Below are 20175 nucleotides of genomic sequence, written 5' to 3' on the forward strand. Positions count from 1 at the left end.
GGGGGGGGGGGGGATTCTAGCACTAAGTACTTGGTCCAGTTAAGATGGTTTGCGACACAAAATAGTTTGCGTTGGGTTTTAAGTCCCACGATATCATGGAAGTGAAACCAAAGCTGGGTGTGGTACAAATGGATGGAACGTGGTCGAAACTTGATCAAAAGAACAACTCATATCCGGAAGACAATGGTGGACTGTATGACACTATAAAGGAGGCCTCACAAGTTAAAGGAAACAACGTGAAAACATGAAAGTTTCATGATCACTTCTCAGAGTTCTTCTGCTCGAGAAACTATAACAAACAAGGACGTAGTATAACCATTATCAAGCAATCAGGGAAGGAGAAGATCAGTTATCATTGTCCCTGAAATGGCATTTGTTAGGGTTGGCTAGATTGAAAAATTCATCATGTACTAAAGCCAGAGGACAGCTAATACACAGGAAGGTCTTTTTAGCTCGGATACTGTCAGAAAAGTAAATGGATATCCAGAGAAATGAATGAACCTATGGTACAAGAAAAACGAGGTATTATATACATCTCTGGACAAACCAGTCAGACTCAAAATGAAACAGTTGACAGTGTTCCAAGGAAATGTATGATATTCCTACACTATTGTTATTTCGCAACGCGAGTATGCCTAAGACATTCTTAAGGATACTATAATGATAGGATGTAGACCTATTGATACTCCTATTGATCCGAATGCTCAACTCTAGCCAGGAAAGGGTGAGCCACTCAACGATCCTGAAAGATCTTGGCGGTTAGTTGGTAAGTTTGAATATCTCACTGTGATTGGACTTGACATTTCTTTTCTTGCGAGTGTTCTAAGTCAATTTATGAATTCTTCCCTGTGATAATCAATGGGATTCAGTTGTCAACATTCTGCAATTTATAAAATCAGCTCTAGGTAGATCAAGGCCATGAGCAGATTGTTGGATATATAGACGATGATGGGCCTTTCATCTTCCAATAGACGTTCTACATCTAGATATTATGGTTAGTTGGAGATAATTTGGTGCCCTCAAAAAGAAACACAGTGTGGTTGCTGAATCTAGTGTAGAAGCAGAATATCAAGCAATGGTTTAGACGATGATGGTCAAGGATCATCTTCTGATAGATGTTCATATCTAGATATTGTGTGTCAGTTGGAGGTAATTTGGTGTCCTAAAAGAGTAAGAAACAGAGAGTGATTGCTCGATCTTGTGCAGAAGCAGAAAACAGAGCAATGGTTGTAGCAACTTGTGAGCTAGTATGGATTAAACAGTGGCTCAGAGAACTAAGATGTGGAGAAATCTATCATATGGAACTTGTGAGTGATAACAAAACAGCCTTCATACTGCATCAAATCCGGTATTTCTCCGGAGGACTATGCTCATTGAGATTGATTGTTATCAAAGAAAAGATGCTCTCTGGAAATATTGTTACAAAATTCGTGAAGTAGAGTGATCTGCAGATATTCTCATCAAGTCCCTCCTCATAGAAGTTACATCTGTTACAAGCTCGGTACATATGACTTGTTTGAACCAGGTTGAGAGGAGTAGGAATAGGATTTGTATATAGTATCCAACATGGAACAGGATTGAAATGTAGTGTCTAAAAATAGGGCTCAGTGTAATAATGCAGATACACAATTCAATAATATTTTTTCTCAATAATATCCACTCCTCAACATGGTATCAGAGTTAGGCTATCTCAATTCTTTGTGCACTGTAAATAGGGGCTAGGGCTAGGCTCAGGCCACACTGTAATAATGTAGTTAACACAATTCAATACACCTATTAGCAACCTATTTCACCTGTTTATCCAGCTCATCCACGACATCTGCAAATAAGTCTTTTGCTGATGACCCTGAAGTATTTGATGAGATAGCCTGATATGCAGCTATATCTTTGATCTGCAAGCACAAAATAAAGAGGGAAACTCTTGAATGTGAAATTCAAAGAGACAGAAAGGGAACTCATGAAGGTAATCACTATCACTGAAACCAAGAAAGAATCACTAACTTTGATGCAATAATCACGCCAGATAGTTTTTGCATTAAGCATTCCCACAGCAACATGCTCTTCCATCAGTTTTCGGAATTCATCACGATTTTTACGTTCTGCTTTCCTCAATTCTTCCTATTTGAATCCATGGTGTATGTCCAGTGAGAAACAGATAAATCAAAGTTTCCAAAGATGAATTAAAAATTAACCGCAGAGTTTAATTAACAATATACCATCCGCAGTTTCCTTTGCTCCTCCTCTTCCCTCTCTAAATCACGTATATATTCCTAATACAGAAGATTGCAACATAACTTCAAAGCTGGGGCATATAAATGAGATGTTTGAAAATAAATATTTATAATTTATTAGAAAATGATAACTACCTGGAAAATCTCCAAGCGGTCAATTTTCTCAAGGCGGGGGCATCTTTCATCAGCTTCTAAGCGGTCCTGAACTTTCCGCCACTGGCTACTGGCCTGAACAAAATCAGTCAGCAACAATGAAGTTATACCTCCTGGAAATATAAAACATAACATGGGAACTGATGCTAATTCCACTTGAACTGATACCTTAATAAAGTCACAGGATTTTAAGAATTCTAAATACTCCACTCTATTGCGCTTCTGCTCCTCCAATGCCCTTGCACGCTCCTAATAATAATCCAGTACAAAGTAATAGAATAAAAATTCTTTTTAAAGCAGACCATATCTAAAAAGAGACTTGAACTACAGGTGCATGAAAGTATTAAAAAGCTTCTTCTATTTTTGGGGCGGAGGGGAGGAAGAAGCATATCATAGTTTTAAACAAAATAACATGCAAAACATGAAAGACGAAAGAGTGAAGACAAGAAACTGTGTGTAGGAATGCCAATAACGCCTGTTAAAATTGAATATCAATGGTGAACAAATTTAAATGTGGTGTCCCCCTTGATAAACCATTAATAATGTATTCAAAGAATACTAGATTTTAAGTTGAACATTTTACAGCACTTCGTCATTCTGCTCTAGAACAAAAAACAAAGGAACAACTAAAAGACATCCTGCAGAGGGTATGGAATGAATATTGTTAATGAAATGCACCATGGACCGAACTCTACTTCGAAAGCTAGGTCAAGTGGTGAAGATTGTCCAAACTCATACAAGGAAACTACAGCCCATACACCTTACCGATGTGGGATTTAATAAATTAATCGCACAGCAAGATTCGACATCTATAGCATCAGGACCTAGATGGCTAACATCTAATAGTCTAACATCAGGATAGATCTGCTTCTAATGCCATGTTTAAAATATTGGACCTTGTGTCTATCTCAAACTGAAACGCTAATTCAATTTGTGAGGAACCAAAGACCATATGAACTACAGCCCACACACTTTACCAATCTGAGAGTCTGAAACAATCATATGAGAAAGTTGATTTGAAGGAGCTTCACCTTTTTCTCAAGTTCCTCCTTATAATCTTCAAAAAGGTCCTCACGGTCTTTAGCTCGCTCAACAGCTTTAAAACGTTCATCATGTTCGAATATAGAAATTACCTTACTGAATAATCAAAATAGTTAGTGGATTAAATGGAACTTACACAAATAATAAAGCAACTTCCAGGTACAAAAGAAAAACAAACAATGACCAACATTAAAAAACAAGCAGCAGACAACTTAGCATTACAAATGAAAGACAAACCTCCATCTTGAGGATGGTGAAAGCTCCTTGCAATCCTGTAAGATTGAGAATAACAGAAATTGTTGTGAAAAATATCAATTTTTCTTTTGAACAAGTGAGATATACCAGCCTCTTACACATTCTGATATATCGAATGAAAGACACTCGCAGAAGAAAATTCCACTTACTTCTAACATTATCCTGAAATCTTCCCGAGCTTTTTTCTGTTTAACACGTCTCTCTTCAGCTTCCAGTTTTTTCCTTTGGCTCAGATACTGGAACAGAACACAGAACTTATATAATAGCAATAGACCTTAATTCTTTTTGGAATAGAATATGCTGAAACATTGAAGAAGCAATTAACCCATTCCAGATATTTGTTATGTAGCCAATTATTGCAAACTGGAAAGAGAAATTTTCCACCAACTACGGCATCACTGAATGCCTACTCGGAGAGATACCTCATTGAAAGCTTGCTTCCGCTCACCAAGGGATTTTAGAGCACCATATCTTCGGTCATTGATTATTGCTCTCATGGCCTGACAAATACAATTATGTCAGATGATATTCCTTGATTGTCCACAGTATGCACAAAACAAGCAAGTAATAACCTGATCCCATGTGCAGTCAGACCCAATATTAGCAGATTCCAAAAGAGTTCTGAATGCATTCTTTGCCTCCTAAATTGAGCAGTAAAGTGTTGAAAACAATGTGCAAAAGGATATCATAACAAGCAAAAGAAGCAATAAGCGAAGGCAATAAAATCAGATATTTAAAATTGGCGGGAGAGTAATTTTTAGAACATACATTAAAAGGGACAATAAAACAATAATCAAATATACCACTTTGCTCTCATAAACTAATGGTCCCAGCTCGACTGTTTTCTCTTCTGATGGAGCAGCACTTCCTATTCCAGTTATTGCAGCATCTTGCTTAACTTCCTGCATTTCAGGTACAACATCAAGCACAAAATACGAAAGAGAAGCTCATGGAGCATAACTTTCACCGGTTAGCAGGTGACTAACAACTGCACTACAGACTAGATCCACATCCAGCATTGCAGCTAAGAAAATCTTTCTTGGTTTTAGCCAATAGTAATCAAATCATCGCATAAGTGTTTCAAAAGGGCAATGTACCTCCCTATTCTCCGGCGAAACTCCATCATCACACGCTACTGCATCTTGAGCTGAAGTAGTCTCAGAACTACTGCAGAAATTGAAATATAAATAAGATAGCAAATACAAGCCAGAGGCAAATTTAGAACATATAAATCTGAAAGCATACGCTGGTATCGCGACAGAATTTCCCAAGGTTACTGTTATTCCAATTTTCTCTGAATTAGCAACAGCTGGCGAAGCAGGTTCTGAAGAATTCTGCATTTCGACTGCGTCAACCGTCGGAGAAGAAACCTTACCAGATAAACTTGATTCTGAAGCCACGATAGTTGGTAAGTTAGCAACTGGTGACACAGCAATTGGGCTTGTCATAGCTCCTTGTGCCGAGACAAATGAGCCATCTGCACCCGGGGATGATGTTTTAACACTAGAAATGGATCCAAAATCAGAGGCGTGCGAAACAGTGTACTTTTCACGAGCCAACTGTAAATGTATAAATAATTAGATTTTATGAGAAATAGAGTATCCAAGAGAACAGAATATTGTTCCTTCTTATCACGCTTAGCAACTATGAATGTATAAATAATTAGATTTTGTGAGAAACAGAGTATCAGAGAAAACAGAATATTGTCCTTTTTTATCATGTCATTTAAAGCAAGGAACAAACCCTTATTGGATTTAAAATCTAACATCACCTTGACTTCATCAGGCATTTTCCATTTTGACTTTCTAGTAACCTTGTTGTAGTAATACCTGCAGAAAATAATCAAACCACTCAGCATTATGCATAAATAACACACAAAAATACCCACTATAGAAGAACAATTGGAAAGAGGACTAGAAAATATATAAGTTACACACTTTCTTCCCGCAGGACTTGTAAATTCTCTCCAGTCAGTTGATGCATCTGCCCTCTGTCCGCAATGAAAACAGCATGAAAGCAGGTCAAGTCAAAAAAATTGAACATAAACAGTATCTCGAGAGTAGAAATCAGCAACTTCAAGCAGAATAATCCTGGAAAAGGATTACTATGTACAATGTAGAATATAACTACAAATAGGGCTTAGTGTAATGACGTAGATACATATCTTAATAATATTTCAGGTGCTTTTTTATCAGTAATAATATTTTCCAATGCTTTCTCACACGGTATCTGTTCCTTGGTTAGAAAATATAGTTGTGTAAAATACCAGCTTCTTTGGGAAGAAAATTTCAGTCACCGTACAATTTTCCAATGACCTAAGTAGTTGTCCACATCAATTCCACTTTTTACCAGTGTTCTCTAAAAACTAATAATACCACGAGATTCAGAAAGCTCCGGCGACCAACCCCAAAAAGCAGTTCTGGCAGAACCCCATCCACACGCCCTCCGGAGCTTCAATACCGATGGTGTGTCAGACATATATGCCAGCGTGTGATGCCTGTTCTAATCACTTTTCAGCTGTTTTTCTCCCTGTGGGGTCTCGCCCAGTAATTCCGAGCCAATCCCTCCATTTCTGCAGATTTCAATCATCGGAAGCCTAATCCGCCCAAATAAATTTGTCCATTCCAGACATGTTACTATATTTGAAAAAGGGCCCCACTTTACACATTAATGACATATCTATTTTTTATGATGTGTTATCTCGAATGACAAACTTAAAGAAACAGAAAATGGATATGTCTACTTACTTGGGACAGTACAAGCAGTCGGGGAGAAATTCGAAAATTTGATGTTAGTTACTGCTAGTGTTGGAAAAAAACAGGAGTAACGAAAGACACCGTCTCTAGTTCTTACGCTTGTTGGACTTCTGAATGACCTTAATTCTGTGTGTGACCAGATTTTTACCAGTCCCACTATCCTTACAATTGATGAAGTATTCTCTCGATTACTTCACCTTGACGCATCAGCATTCACATAGTGATCTCATCAACAACTGTTAACTTCTCTATTCTTGCATCTCAAATAACAGAAAATCGACATCCCTGTCTATGGAGAACCAACAACGAAGAGGTCATTTTGGAAGATTTCAATTCAAGTATAGTTATTGTAATAGGCTTGGACACACTCATGAAGTATGTGTTTCCCTGCAGCATCGACCACCCAAGAATATGCATGTTGCTTAGACTGACATCACCAGTAATCAAGGGTTTGACATCACACGTAAATATTTTGCCTGTATTTCACAGTCTAATACCCTTGGACTGTGATCAGGGACTCGAGCGCTTGTGATCACATTTCCAGTAATTAATCACTTCAGTCAAATATTTACTTATTCAGTCTCTTCCTATTGTTACTTTAGCTAATGGGATCCCAACAAAAGCAAAATTTATTGAACATGTGAATTCCCAATTCTTTGTCAGTCACTCACTCTAAATCTGTTCTTTATATTCCTAGTTGTCATTTTAATCTTCCATCCGTCAGTTGTTTGACTGTGCCTCAAATGCATGGTATTTCTCCGCGATTCTGTTGTTATCAAGGAGCACGAGACAGACCATTGGTGCAAGGCATGAACCACAAGGTTTCTACAACCTTACCGCTACTAATTCCTCCACAACATGTCCAATTACAGATCCTCGAAACTTAATTCACAAACATTTGGGACATCCGAGGTTATTCAAGCAACAGAAAATGCTAGTTTATCTAGTCTGCCAACATTAAATTGTAAGTTGTATCAGCTTGAAAAACACACCTGCACTACCTCTCCACATAGTGTTCTGAGTCGTGCAAAGTCTGTTTTTTCATTAGTTCATTATGATATGGAGTCCTAGTAGAGTCGGTTCAACCATAGGAATACTCACCAAGGAATTATTCATTAGACATCATGTACGCACACCCAAACTGCTCGCGCTCTTCTCATTCAATCCTATATTCTGTTGCACTTGGCACAATGCAGTTCCCACATCATGCTATTTAATTAATCGTATGATCCATCTTTCATTGAGAATCAGATTTCTTATTCAGTATTGTTTCCTCATTCACATCTATACTCTTTTCCCCTCGTGTCTTTGGGAGCATATGTTCTGTTCCATAACTTTCTTTTTGATAACCATGGTATCCAAGCCAACTAGCGTGCACTTCGAATAATTTCAGAGACTACCTGCTAACTCCGTCCACCAAGCCTTAGACAGATAGGGACAAATCATCTAGTGTTTTTTATCTCCGCCGGAATTTGAACACGAGAACTTATAGTTCCTCTCCCACTTCATTGACCACTAGGCCACACCCTTGGGTGAATGTTTTGTTCATAACTTGGCCCCTGAGAAAGATAGGTTAGTCTGTCGTACTCTCAAATGTGTCTTCCTTGGTTATTCCCGAGTTCAAAACGGACATTGTTGTACTCAACTAATCTTCGTTAATAACTTAACTACCAACGTCAAATTCCTTGTCTCAACTTTATTTTACATCATCTAATCATTCTGATATATATGAGGTCTTACCAATACAGACTTGAGAAATCTACGGTTACTTCCACACCCTTAACACAAACAAGAGTTTCAGCGTGATGGTAAGGGTGTTGAAATCCTGCACTGAGGTTCTAAATCTGATACTTGACACAGCCCCCAGCATCATGATTTGTTTCAATTTGACAAGTTTGAAACTCATAAGCTACAGTTATGCTCTTTTTCGATGAAATTAATTTCTGAACATTCGTTTTTTCTCCCCAATTAGCTCTTGGAAAAGAGCTAGTAACTAGCATTCCATGTATAAAATCTTGCTAACATAAACTTGAATAGTTAGTTAATTATAATTTATCTTAAATTCGTAAATATTTGTCAAGTTTCTATAAAACGGAAGTGAGGATACATACTCTAAGTCATCTCCAGAAATGGAGTTTCAAGTATTTTGGGTCTATAATCCAAGGAAATGGTGAGATGGATGAAGAAGTTATACCGGGTAAATTTGTCCATCCAGGCTTTGACGGATGGTAAGAAATAACTTAATGTCTTTATACTACTGGAAATTAAACCTGAGACCTCATGGTTCTCAATTCACTTCATTGACACTAGGCTACACACTTGGGTGCAACCAGCCAAATTATTCTTCTGCAAACCAGAATGAGAAATGTGAACCTAAATCTTACATCAAATTTCCTCTCTCCATCTTGCTACAACATTACATTTATTAAAAAGAAGAAAAATTGTCTGCGAAAAGATGAACCAAATATAACCATGCCATGTATATACTTAACACATCTTTTAGAACAGTGGTGTTAAATATGACAACTTTTAGAACTATATTGGAAAATGGGAAAATTCAAATCCCAAATGAAGACTATATAGTATAGTAAGATCAAAGAGATCTGCTCTCTCACCAAACTCTAGGCAGAAATCACAAATGTTTAGGGAAGAAAAAGTGGTCTACAAAGCTTCATACAAAAAGAATTGGATATAGCATTTTTTATGGTTAAGTACAAGAAACTGGATAAAAACTAATCATAATTATTTGCAAAAAACTAATATGTATATGACAAGTAACCTCACCTCCATTTCTGTCATCAGCTCTAGAGGTTTCTCCCAGCTAGAGATTCTTGTCCTTCTATTATAATAGTATCTAAAAATCAATTCAAAAAATTAAGAAAGTTATAATTAGCTTAAGTAATAATGCCAAAGGAAATATATAACATAGTGACCATGATTGGCCTACTGATCATCAAAATATACTGAAATTAGCATTACCTACTAGCATGAAGCCACATGTAAAAGATGAATGACCGTAAAAAAATAGGGTAAAAATGAAGTCATTTGATAGAGGTGTATCAAGTTCTGCTAATCAATAGTCAGGTAGAATATGGTAACGATGAATGGCATCTCATGGTATGTCTTGACAAAGAAGAGGACTGAAACAGAGGAACCTATTATCTCCAGTGCTAGTGGAAGAAGAATGATAAACAAAGCACTAGAGGTGGATACTTGATGAACTTCTTGACAGTGATGGGGACCAACTTACCCAACACTTGTTCATAGACAAGACAATAGAGTTTGTGATGCAGACATTCACCTATTGGAAAATTTGAGACATGTTTCTTATGCCGTCTGAAGATTAACCCCACAAAATCTAATATCATCTGAGTGGGCGGTGCAATAGAGGATATTGATTTGGAGCTCTACCCAATATATACCTTAGTGTGCCTGTGCCATCAGACCAGGACCAAACAAGGTGAAATCTGACAACTGAATGAATAGAAAAGAAAATAGATGGATGGCGGAAGAGCTATTTGTTGGAAGGAAGGGAGGGAGTAAAGGATACTTTGTCGACCATTCCTACATGCTTCATGTCACCGCCACAAGCACTAGTTAGTATTACTTCTAAATTAGAGAGCCTTAAAAGGAACTTGTGGGATTCAACAAACCAGACTAGGAAGCTTCACTTAATTAATTAGATGGGAGATAGTTACGGTACCAAAGAAATGGGAAGGCCTCACAGATAGATCTTTGTGTTTTCAAGAAGGCGCTACTATGAAAATGGATACAGAGATTTGAAATTGAGGAACATGGTCAACGAAGGAGAGTGATAGCAGAAAACATAGAATGGTTGAAGGGGATCAAGGGGATCTAAAACATCTTTTCTTTTTGAATGTTACCTGCGGAGTAATATTATGAAGTAAAGCGACGAGTTCAGTGGACAAATCATATTTCAGTTGGGTACGGAACTAGGGACAATGAAAAACTTTTGGGACACAAGTGGTGTGAAAAGAGTATTTTGAGGCTCACATTCCAAAAAAGAAATGACCAAACATGTAAGGATGCATGAGGGGGGTCATTGAGGAACACCTTCAAATTAGGAACATAGTGAAACCTCAAAGCTTAGTTGAAATGCTCTACAAGGTCACCGCATCTCTTGTCGAACAGGTCGTGGAGATGGGCTTGGGGGCAACAGGAGGTTCCCAGTTAAGTTGCATTACCTGTTAAGTGTTACCATAAGCTTCTAGCTAGAAAATACCCAACCTCCATATACCTATCAGTTTGGATTGCTGGAACACCAAGAAAGGTGTCTTTTTGGCTTGGTTGGCAGTAAGAGCAGCAATCTTAACTGGGGGGAATCGAAAGAGGATTGCATACGTCCATTGGTGTTTTATGCATAAGAATTCATGCAAAGACAGATCATCTCTTTGTGCATTGTCAGGTAGCATCTTATTTTGTGGAGGGGACTTTGAATTGGTTCAGCTTACAATGGAGGATGTCAAGAATAGTCAAGGAGGCACTACTGAGATGCACTTTCGAAGAAGGAAGAGAAGACAAAGGGCGTAAGATGTTGCTTCGCTAACTCTTATATTGTTCTGGAGAGGCAGAAATATGGAAGTTTTTGAACGAATAGAAAGTGAAATTGTATATTTGAAGAAAAACGCACCCAAGGGTATGGCCTAATGGTCATTGAAGTGGTTGAGAGCCATGAGATCCCAAAATCAAATCCCAACAGAGATAAAACACACTAGGTGTCTTTATTCTCATCTGCCCTAGCCTTGGTCTGGTGGGAGATGGGAGGTATCACGCAACTTTGTCGAGGTACGCCGAAAGTTGGCCTGAACACCATGGTCATCAAAAAAAAAATGAAGAATAGCTTCTTATTTCTAATTTCTTTTTTGTGCACCCGAAAGAATCCAATTTGTATAGAGATTAAGGTTTCTCTTATGGAAAATCAGATCTTTCTATGGATTTTATACTTTTTGGTACATAACTTGTATTCCAGAAATGTTATCATAAATAAAACTATTTTATCTTTAAGAAAAGGTAGTAAAAAGTGCCCCGATAGAATCATTTAGGCATAGACAATTATTGTACGCATTCTACCAAACACTACTAATTCGCCAAAGTTACACTATAGCAAGGCCATGGAATAAGATGTTAAACATGAGAGATATCAGTTGGGTTATGCTAGACAATGTGAAGAACCTATTTGGACTCACGACAGGATCACAAGAATATTTTAGAGACAAAGCTTGGAAAGTGGCATTTCTAGCAATAAAGAGGAAAAATGTGCAGGCTTATGGTGAACTTGCCTGACGAGTATACATCTGAGCTAAGTAGCACATTTAATATGTGGGTGGATGGCACTAGCCAAGGCAATCTAAAAAGCATCATGAAAGCTCTAAACTCGCATCTTCAGCTTCTATCAGAGAGATAGATATTTCTCCTGGGTACTTAAACACCCCCACTCTCTGTCTATCTGCCCAGATTGAATTCCTCAGGGAACAACTGATATTAGCCAAAGGTCTAATGACCCTCAAATTATCCGTGTTCTAGGGAATTGAACGTCTTATTCTTATGAGTAGTCTATGTGAATATAATCCTAAAGCAAGGATTCCATAAAGCCAAATCCGGAATGCTCCTCCTTTTTATGTCTGGGGCACTCAAAGTGGTATAAAAGATTGGATCTGAATGAAAAGTAACATTTTTGCAGAGCTCCTTTTCTTGTATACCACGGATTACAGCTTTTTGTTCACTGGAATCTTATTTTGCTTACAAAAACTTGCACAATCATAGAATTCAACTGTTGCAGTCAACTCTAACCCATTAACCTTAACTGTTACTTTCTGACAAGTCAAAAAGTGGAATCACTTACTTTTTCCCATTTCGAGAAGTATGCTCAATCCAATCTGACGGAGTAGTCTCAACAGAGTCAACCCCATTATTTGCTTCCTGAAATCCAAAAAAAATAAAGAACCTGTCACCTTCAACTTACAAATCCTATTAACAGATCCCAAAATATTTTAAGCAAAATTGGTACAATAAAACACATTGAATTCTCACCGGAACAACCAACAGAGCTGCTAGTTCTCCAGTATTTTGCATAGTTGTCGCAGAATTCACATTCTGATTACTTGTTGGCATCCAGGGTTGTACCCCTGATGGAAACCTATGATCATGTATCTGTGTCTGATACTGGGAGCTTGATGAATCAGCATTTACCTGCTATTAATCACAAGATGAGGATGGTTACAGAAATGATGAATTTCATCAATATGATGAATGGAACATCGACACTCACATAATAATAATCACAAAAGATCTTCTCTAAGTCTTACATTATATGAAGAAGATAGCGGAAAACCTGGGCCACCAGAACCAGTCATGTGGTTATTTGACATTGGAGGGTTTCGCTGAAAATCATGGGGATTAGGTGGTCCCCGAGACATACTATGCCCTCCTACTACAGGTCTACCAGCAACCTGTTGCATAGGCTGAGGAAATTGGATTTGTGGGGGTTGAGGAGGCATCACAACATTTGCATGTCCAAGTGGCTGAAAGTGTTGAGATGAACCAGAAACATATGGTTGTGCCTGCTGGGGTGGAAGCATAGGCTGGAACTGCTAAAAATGAGGGGAAAATAGTTATCGTAGCGATTCTTGAACTAAAAAATCATTTATCCCAAAACTCCACAACTTTACCTGCAGTGACATGGATGGAATAGAACCCTGAGGAGGACCAGCCAGAGGAGGTATAGGAGGCTTCTCAACCAATATACCCATGCAACGAAGAACAGATGAAATCAGAAATAAAGCTACTTTACAATCATATTATGTAGATTTTCTAATCAATGCAGCAATGTTGGAAACTTGTATTCATGCACAACTCCTTAAATTAATTTGAAGGACAAGACCAGAATTTGGAAGCCAAACCAAATAGTGAGATGAAAAGTTATTCTTCATGACTTCATCTAATCAATCCAGAGCTTGAAATGAGAATAAAGAGACATAACAAATAGATGATCTATCACAGCGTTGGATGAGAACAGACAAAATGACACGCATCTTTACCTAATGGCTTGGGTTCAACAGCTTCTGATGGCCTAAGTATATGGTGTTTTTGGGTGTAAAGAAACACATCTTCTCAACACAATTTTTTTGTCAAACTAGACAAAACCACAAAATATATTTGTGCGACTTCAGCAAAGCTAGTTAATATGCAACTCTATAGTAGTTTCCTAAGTTGGAGTTGTTATTATATCAAGGTGGGATTACTTTTTGATAGACATTTGAAGTATAATCATCCCACCCCACCCACTATCTAGCGAACACCTATCCAAACCAACTACTACCTTATACTCCACAGAGTCTAAAATCTAAATCAGCCCTTAAGGGCTCTCCTTGTCCGTCCTAGCGAATTGCAGAGTACTGAACCATTTCACTTATGCCAAAACCTTCAAAAACAAACTAACACTGAGAATTGGTCAGAAAAAAAAAAAGCAACACTCTGAGTAGGCATTTGGACATGAATTGATTGATATTTTCTATTGAGAAAGATGAATTGGTTGAAATTTGAATTCATTTACATATTTGAAATTTAATTTTAAAAAGTATTTGAAAGTCAAAGTTATGTTTGAAAATTGAAACATAATCGAAGTTTTGTCAGTGGAGCTTTAAAAAAAAAAAAAGAGGAACTCCTAAACCCTGGTTTGCAAACTTCAGATTCCGTATTTCAAGTTTGAAGTTGAAATAATGGGTCAGCTTGATAGACACACAGTTTGAAATAATTTCCAAACATTTTTTCAAAATTTAGAAACAAAATCTAAAATGCTACTTAGCAAATATGAAATCATCCACCACACTCTCGTCTAAACTTAGAAGATGTATCAACTTCTGCACTGAAAATGTACGGAACAGGAAAGCATCATCAGCTGGAAGAATAAAAGAAAACAAACCAATGGGCAAGTGATGCAAAATGAGCAATCACATATTTCATATTAAAAAGGACTTATAGTAACTTAAGGAAAAACATCCAACGATTGGAATAAGAGCCACTGTCACTAGACCTTAAGATCAACCAATGGGCAAGTGATGCAAAATGAGCAATCACATATTTCATTTTAAAAAGGACATATAGTAACTTAAGGAAAAACATCCAACGATTGGAATAAGAGCCACTGTCACTAGACCTTAAGATCTATTTATCTTCATTCTCATAAGTTTAATCAAAGTTGTTAGGCTCCAAAATGAGAGTCATAAGTATCCTCTCCAAGGCAAAAGATAACCTATTCATCCTCCTTGTCCTCTATCCTCTCCTTAGAGCAGTCAACAAGACTCCAACCAAGTAATCTTTTATCTAGACATTTTAGGAGGAATAGGCATCCCCAAGAAAGCGGATCAACCTATATTAGTCCTCATGGAAGCTATTCTCGACTATTCTATGCTCGCCAAGCCACTACTAAGAGCACAATATTATGACAATTTGTACCTAACTATAGAATATGACTTGACAATGACAGGGACAGAGCTCACTTTAGCAAACAATACTATCAAGGTAAAACAATGTTGATAGTAAAGACTAAGCACAAAAGGGCACGTGATACATACAACTATCTCAGCAGGTTCCTTTTACCTACTAACACATCAGTTTTCAGATCATTCTTACTCTAAATATCCACCGCCACAGCAAACAGAGCGACGGACAAACCATATCACCTCTTTGTTCTCTTAAGGGCTATCATAGCAACGACATACCGAGCAATGAATTAATTTATTTATTGGCTCAAATTTGTTCCTATTTCAATTTCAACTGTAAACACGAGTAAGATACAAACAAATTGGGATAATACATGAAGGCTTAACAAATATATACTTCCTATTGTGTATATTGTCTAAGCATATATAAGCATGATGAAAGATTCTACCCATAGAACATGCGTATGATACAGACAAATTATTGAATATAATCAAACCTAGAACACTTGCTCTCCTAATAGATCTCAAATAAATCAGTGAAAGCCTATAATTTTTGCTATTATAACAACACACATATGAACGACAGTGATTGCAAAATCATTGCACCTCCATTCAGAGAACTACTATGCCTTCCAAGAAGCCTTTTGATAAAGTAATGGACTCATTGATATGAGGAAAATTCCAGTATACATGTACAAAAATAAAACACATTAGTTTTTACTAACCCAGATTTGATAAGATACCAAACTATTTGATGTATAAACACCAGAAAAAGCATAGAATTTATTAATAAAAATGAAGTTAACTAAATTTAATATAAGGGGAAAACATTCTTCTGAAAAGGATACCTGCATGCCAGTGAAATGAGAATTATTAGCCATGGCAGGATGGCCAAAACCAGAAGCAATCCTGGTAAACATATGTGATTTCACATCAGATTACTTGTGTAATAGACTGAAACAAAAGGCTAAAGAAACATATATATAAGAACATGCCAAAGATAAACATGGTAGAAAACTAGAGTGTAGAACTAATTACATCGCAAGCCATGCCATTTATAAGTTTTCTGAATAACTGCTTCCAAGAGTGTCCCAAATCTCAAGACAAAACTTAGATGCATTCAATCAAACATCAAAAAAAAAGTTCATTTTAATTACATTGACACAATCACACACATATGGTACATATAGTAACTCAAACAAGTTACAGTTCAAAAACCTAACACAAGTCCCTCTATGGAGGAAGTACCAAGATTTTGTAGTTATGAGTGGATTAAACTTCCAGAATTAAAGAGAATTCAAAATTGGGTACTTAAAACACTAGAAATTCATTCAAATGGGATAAAAATTGGGTCTTTATGCCACAAACGTTACAGAAGAATCGATCCAAGATAAAGAAATATACCAATTTAAAAAAAAAATCCCAGTTGTTAATCAAGCAGCCGTCAACTCTAAACCCTAAGAAAAGGCATGAAAACCAAACTTATGTTATCAAATTCAATCAACATAAAGAGTACATTTGTTGAACTTGGCTCTCAAAACTTTAACATTCTGCAATTCGAACAGACAGACAACAATTTCATTCTACTTCTGGGATTTGGCTAAATATATATATATATATGAACCAAGGAGTGTGACTATTCGAGTAGCCGTTTGGAGGGATCTATTACAGGTTTGACACAAACACTTGCCCGTTTGGTAGCTAATTAGAGTTATATCTGTATTATTTAAAAAATTAAATATTCGTTAATCGTTAATTAGTTATGCAGTTAATAATGTACGTATTTGTGTTTCGTGCAATTATAAAAAAAATATTTAATGTATTTTTGAAATAATAATTTAATAGCTAATTAGAATTATGCATATTTTAGTAATTAGAGGTCGTTTAACCGTTAATATTGTACTTGTTTGCGTTTCACGCAATTATAAAAAAAATATTCAATATATTTTTGAATTATTTATTTGATAGCTAATTAGAACTTGTTATGTCTAAATTAGTATTCAAAGGTCGTTTAACCATTAATTAGTTACTGTAGTTATTAATGTACTTGTTTGTGTTTTGCTCGATTTTAAGAAAGTATAAAATATGTTTTTGAATCATTAATTTGGTACCTAACTACAATTATGTGTATACTAGTAAAACTACTCACGCTTCACGCGAAAATTTAATAGCATGAAATTTATTAAAACAATATTTAAAATCTATCCGTCATTAAAACTACAGTATCTGTCTTACATACAAACATTAATAATGTAAATAAAAACGAACATTATTTCATCTTATCATTTATCCTAATAACATATGCATAAATTAATGACTGTAAAAATATATACCATGATTTGTAACATAAGCAATGTTGTCAGCGAGTCACTCAAACCGGAGCAAAGTACAAATGTAATTGTGAAGAAGAAGAAGAAGATGAAGTTCAGGATTTTCGTTGTTTTAAAATGAGAGGAAATCTCTCTATATATAGACAGCAAATGGTAGTATTAACAAATGTTTATTGTGTGTTATCAGAAAAATTACAACTATTTAGAAAAGTTGCAACCCTTTGAGAAGGTCATAACTCACAATCTTTCATAAAAGTCACAATTTTTTTATAAAAGTCGCAACTCTTCATTAAAGTCATTTTCTCATAAAAATCACAACTTTTCTTGAAAGCCACAATTTTTCATAAAAGTGGCAATTCTTCATTAATGTTACAACACTATATCATCTTACATACAAGATTACGTGGTAACAAACATTAATAATGTAAAGGAAAATGAAATTTATTACATCTTAAAATTTATCTTTAATAACAAAAACATAAATTAGTGACTGTAAAAATGCATACCAAGATCTGTAACATAATCAATGGTGTAAGTGAGCCACTCAATAGGAACAAAGTACACAAATATTTAGTTGTGAATAAGAAAAAGACGAGGTTTAAAATTTTCGTTGTTTTAAAATGAGAGGAAATCCCTCTATTTATGGACAAAAACGGCTGGCGTACACAAATGTTTATTTTGCCTCATCAGAAATGTTACAACTATTTGGAAAAGTTGCGATTCTTCAGGAAGGTCACAACCTTTCCTAAAGGTCACAACCTTTCCTAAAAGTCACAACTTTACATAAAGGTTGCAACTCTTCATTAAAGTCGCAACTTTGCATAAAAGTAGCAATTCTTCATAAAAGTCGTAACTAATTATAAAAGTCACAAGTATTCATTAAAGTCGCAACTCTTCATGATAGTCACAACTTTTCATGAAAAGAGAAAGCTAGTCTTGAAAATAAATAAATTTAAAAGGAAATTCTGATTTGTGGTGGCGCCACGTAGGCAGGCCTAAGGATTTCTTATAAAATTAGTAATTAGAGGTCGTTTAACCGTTAATTAGTTATGTGGTGTACTTTTTTGTGTCTTGCACGGTTATAAGAAAATATTAAATATGGTTTCCAATCATTAATTTGACAACTAATTAAAGTTATGTTTGTATTAGTAATTAGATGTCATTTAACCGTTAATTAATTATGCAACTATTAGTTATGTTTGTATTAGTAATTAGGTATTGTTAACCGTTAATCAATTATACAGTTACTAACATTCTTGTTTGCCTTTCGCACAGTTACAAGAAAATATTAAATATGTTTTTTAATCATTAGTTTATATAAAGAACTGACCTTAACTCCTCCTAAGCTAGAAGTTATGGCCGTTTGAAAATGACCAAAACTCATTTTTTTAAAACTTAGGAATTTTCAGATTTTCTGTTTATTTCCAAAAGTGTTTATTTTTTATTCCTTGACTTATTCCTAGATATTTCGATTTACGAGATTATTACTATATCTCCCCCTTGGGAGCATTCTTCCTTGAATGAGAACTCTTTAACTAAGTTAAGAGTAGTAACATCATTTTAACACTCAATAAACAAAAACAAGTAATAACATGCTTACACATAGTCTTATAAAGTGCTAAGAAGATAATTTAGTACCTTGATCTGCATTCTCTCCGGATTCAAAGAGATGTGGATATCTCTTCTTCATATCCTCCTCAACTTCCCAAGTTGTTTCTTTAACAAATTGGTTCCTCCAAAGGACTTTGACTGATGCAACTTCCTTAGTTCTCAACTTGTGAACTTGACGATCTAAAATATGAACCAGAATCTCTTCATAGGATAAGCTATCCTTAATTCCAACATTCTCAGTTGGTACAATCAATGAAGTATAACCCAAGTACTTCTTCAACATAGAAATATTGAATACAAAATGAACCGCTACTAACTCTTGGGGTAGCTCCAACTGATAAGCTACATTGCCAACTCTTTTGGAGATTCTGTAAGGACCAATATACCGAGGACTAAGTTTCCCCTTCTTACCAAACCTTATAACACCCTTCATGGGTGAAACTTCAAAATAGACCTAATCATCCACCACAAACTCTAACGGCCTTAACCTAACATCTGTGTTGGACTTTTGGCGACTCTGTGCCATTTTCAGTCTCTCTTGAATCACTTTCACCTTCTCCATAGCTTGGTGAACTAGATCTAACCCTATCAAACCTACTTCACCAACTTCGAACCACCCAATTAGAGATATGCATCTTCTCCCATAAAGAGCTTCATATTGAGCCATTTGGATGCTCGAATAGTAACTGTTGTTGTAAGCAAACTCAATGAGAGGTAGGTGATCATCCCAACTTCTTTTAAAGTCAATCACAAAAGCTCTTAACATGTCTTTTAGTGTCTGGATAGTACACTCTGCTTGTCCATCTGTCTGAGGATGAAAAGTAGTGCTTAAGTTCACCTTTCAACCCAAACCTTTCTAGAAGATTTCCAGAACTGTGCAGTAAATTGTGCACCTCTATCTGAAATAATGGAAATCGGAACTCCATGAAGTCTTACCATTTCTTGAAGGTACAATTTAGCATAATCCTTGACCGAATAAATAGTATTTATCGGTAAAAGTGGGCAAATTTTGTCATTCTATTGATAATTACCCAAATAGAATCATGCTGCTTGCGAGATCTTTGCAAGCCTGTGATGAAATCTATATTAATCATCTCTCACTTCCATTCCGGAAGTTGTCTAGTCTAAGCCAAACCTCCAGACCTTTCGTGTTCTACTTTCACTTTCTGGCAATTCAGGCACCTGACAACAAACTCAACAATGCCCTTCTTCATACCTTCCCACCAATAAACCTCTCTCAAATTGTGAAATATCTTTGTGGAACCCGGATGAATGGAATTTCTAGAGCAATGAGCTTCCTCCATGTTCCTCACTTGAATTCCGTCCATCCTAGGTA

General features: G+C 36.1%; 1 protein-coding gene across 9 annotated transcripts in view; it reads right to left on the minus strand.

The window, feature by feature from the left end:
* Window positions 1–16549, minus strand: part of LOC107005049 (pre-mRNA-processing protein 40A-like) — a 21301-nt gene extending 4752 nt beyond the window's left edge. For 2 of the 9 annotated variants that reach the window (XR_003575279.1, XM_015203524.2), the window contains exons 1-22: window positions 16415–16549; window positions 15747–15807; window positions 13126–13185; window positions 12763–13047; window positions 12488–12649; window positions 12300–12376; window positions 9221–9290; window positions 5618–5670; window positions 5452–5509; window positions 4926–5239; window positions 4778–4847; window positions 4484–4582; window positions 4253–4321; window positions 4103–4180; window positions 3830–3916; window positions 3663–3697; window positions 3416–3521; window positions 2553–2633; window positions 2367–2459; window positions 2217–2270; window positions 2002–2118; window positions 1794–1892 (exon numbers count right to left, since the gene is read on the minus strand). Coding sequence is in view for 8 of the 9 variants with exons in the window: in XM_015203524.2 (XP_015059010.1) it covers window positions 1794–1892; window positions 2002–2118; window positions 2217–2270; window positions 2367–2459; window positions 2553–2633; window positions 3416–3521; window positions 3663–3697; window positions 3830–3916; window positions 4103–4180; window positions 4253–4321; window positions 4484–4582; window positions 4778–4847; window positions 4926–5239; window positions 5452–5509; window positions 5618–5670; window positions 9221–9290; window positions 12300–12376; window positions 12488–12649; window positions 12763–13047; window positions 13126–13185; window positions 15747–15807; window positions 16415–16416 (2130 nt within the window). In the remaining variant the exon portion in view is untranslated. Of the gene's footprint in view, window positions 1–1793; window positions 1893–2001; window positions 2119–2216; window positions 2271–2366; window positions 2460–2552; window positions 2634–3415; window positions 3522–3662; window positions 3698–3829; window positions 3917–4102; window positions 4181–4252; window positions 4322–4483; window positions 4583–4777; window positions 4848–4925; window positions 5240–5451; window positions 5510–5617; window positions 5671–9220; window positions 9291–12299; window positions 12377–12487; window positions 12650–12762; window positions 13048–13125; window positions 13186–15504; window positions 15638–15746; window positions 15808–16302 lie in introns of those variants that run through there. The other 7 variants (XM_015203518.2, XM_015203519.2, XM_015203517.2 and 4 more) reach the window with 7 other exon arrangements.
* Window positions 16550–20175: the final 3626 nt, after the last annotated feature.

Source organism: Solanum pennellii, chromosome 11, assembly GCF_001406875.1.
Source record: "Solanum pennellii chromosome 11, SPENNV200".
Lineage (NCBI taxonomy): Eukaryota > Viridiplantae > Streptophyta > Magnoliopsida > Solanales > Solanaceae > Solanum > Solanum pennellii.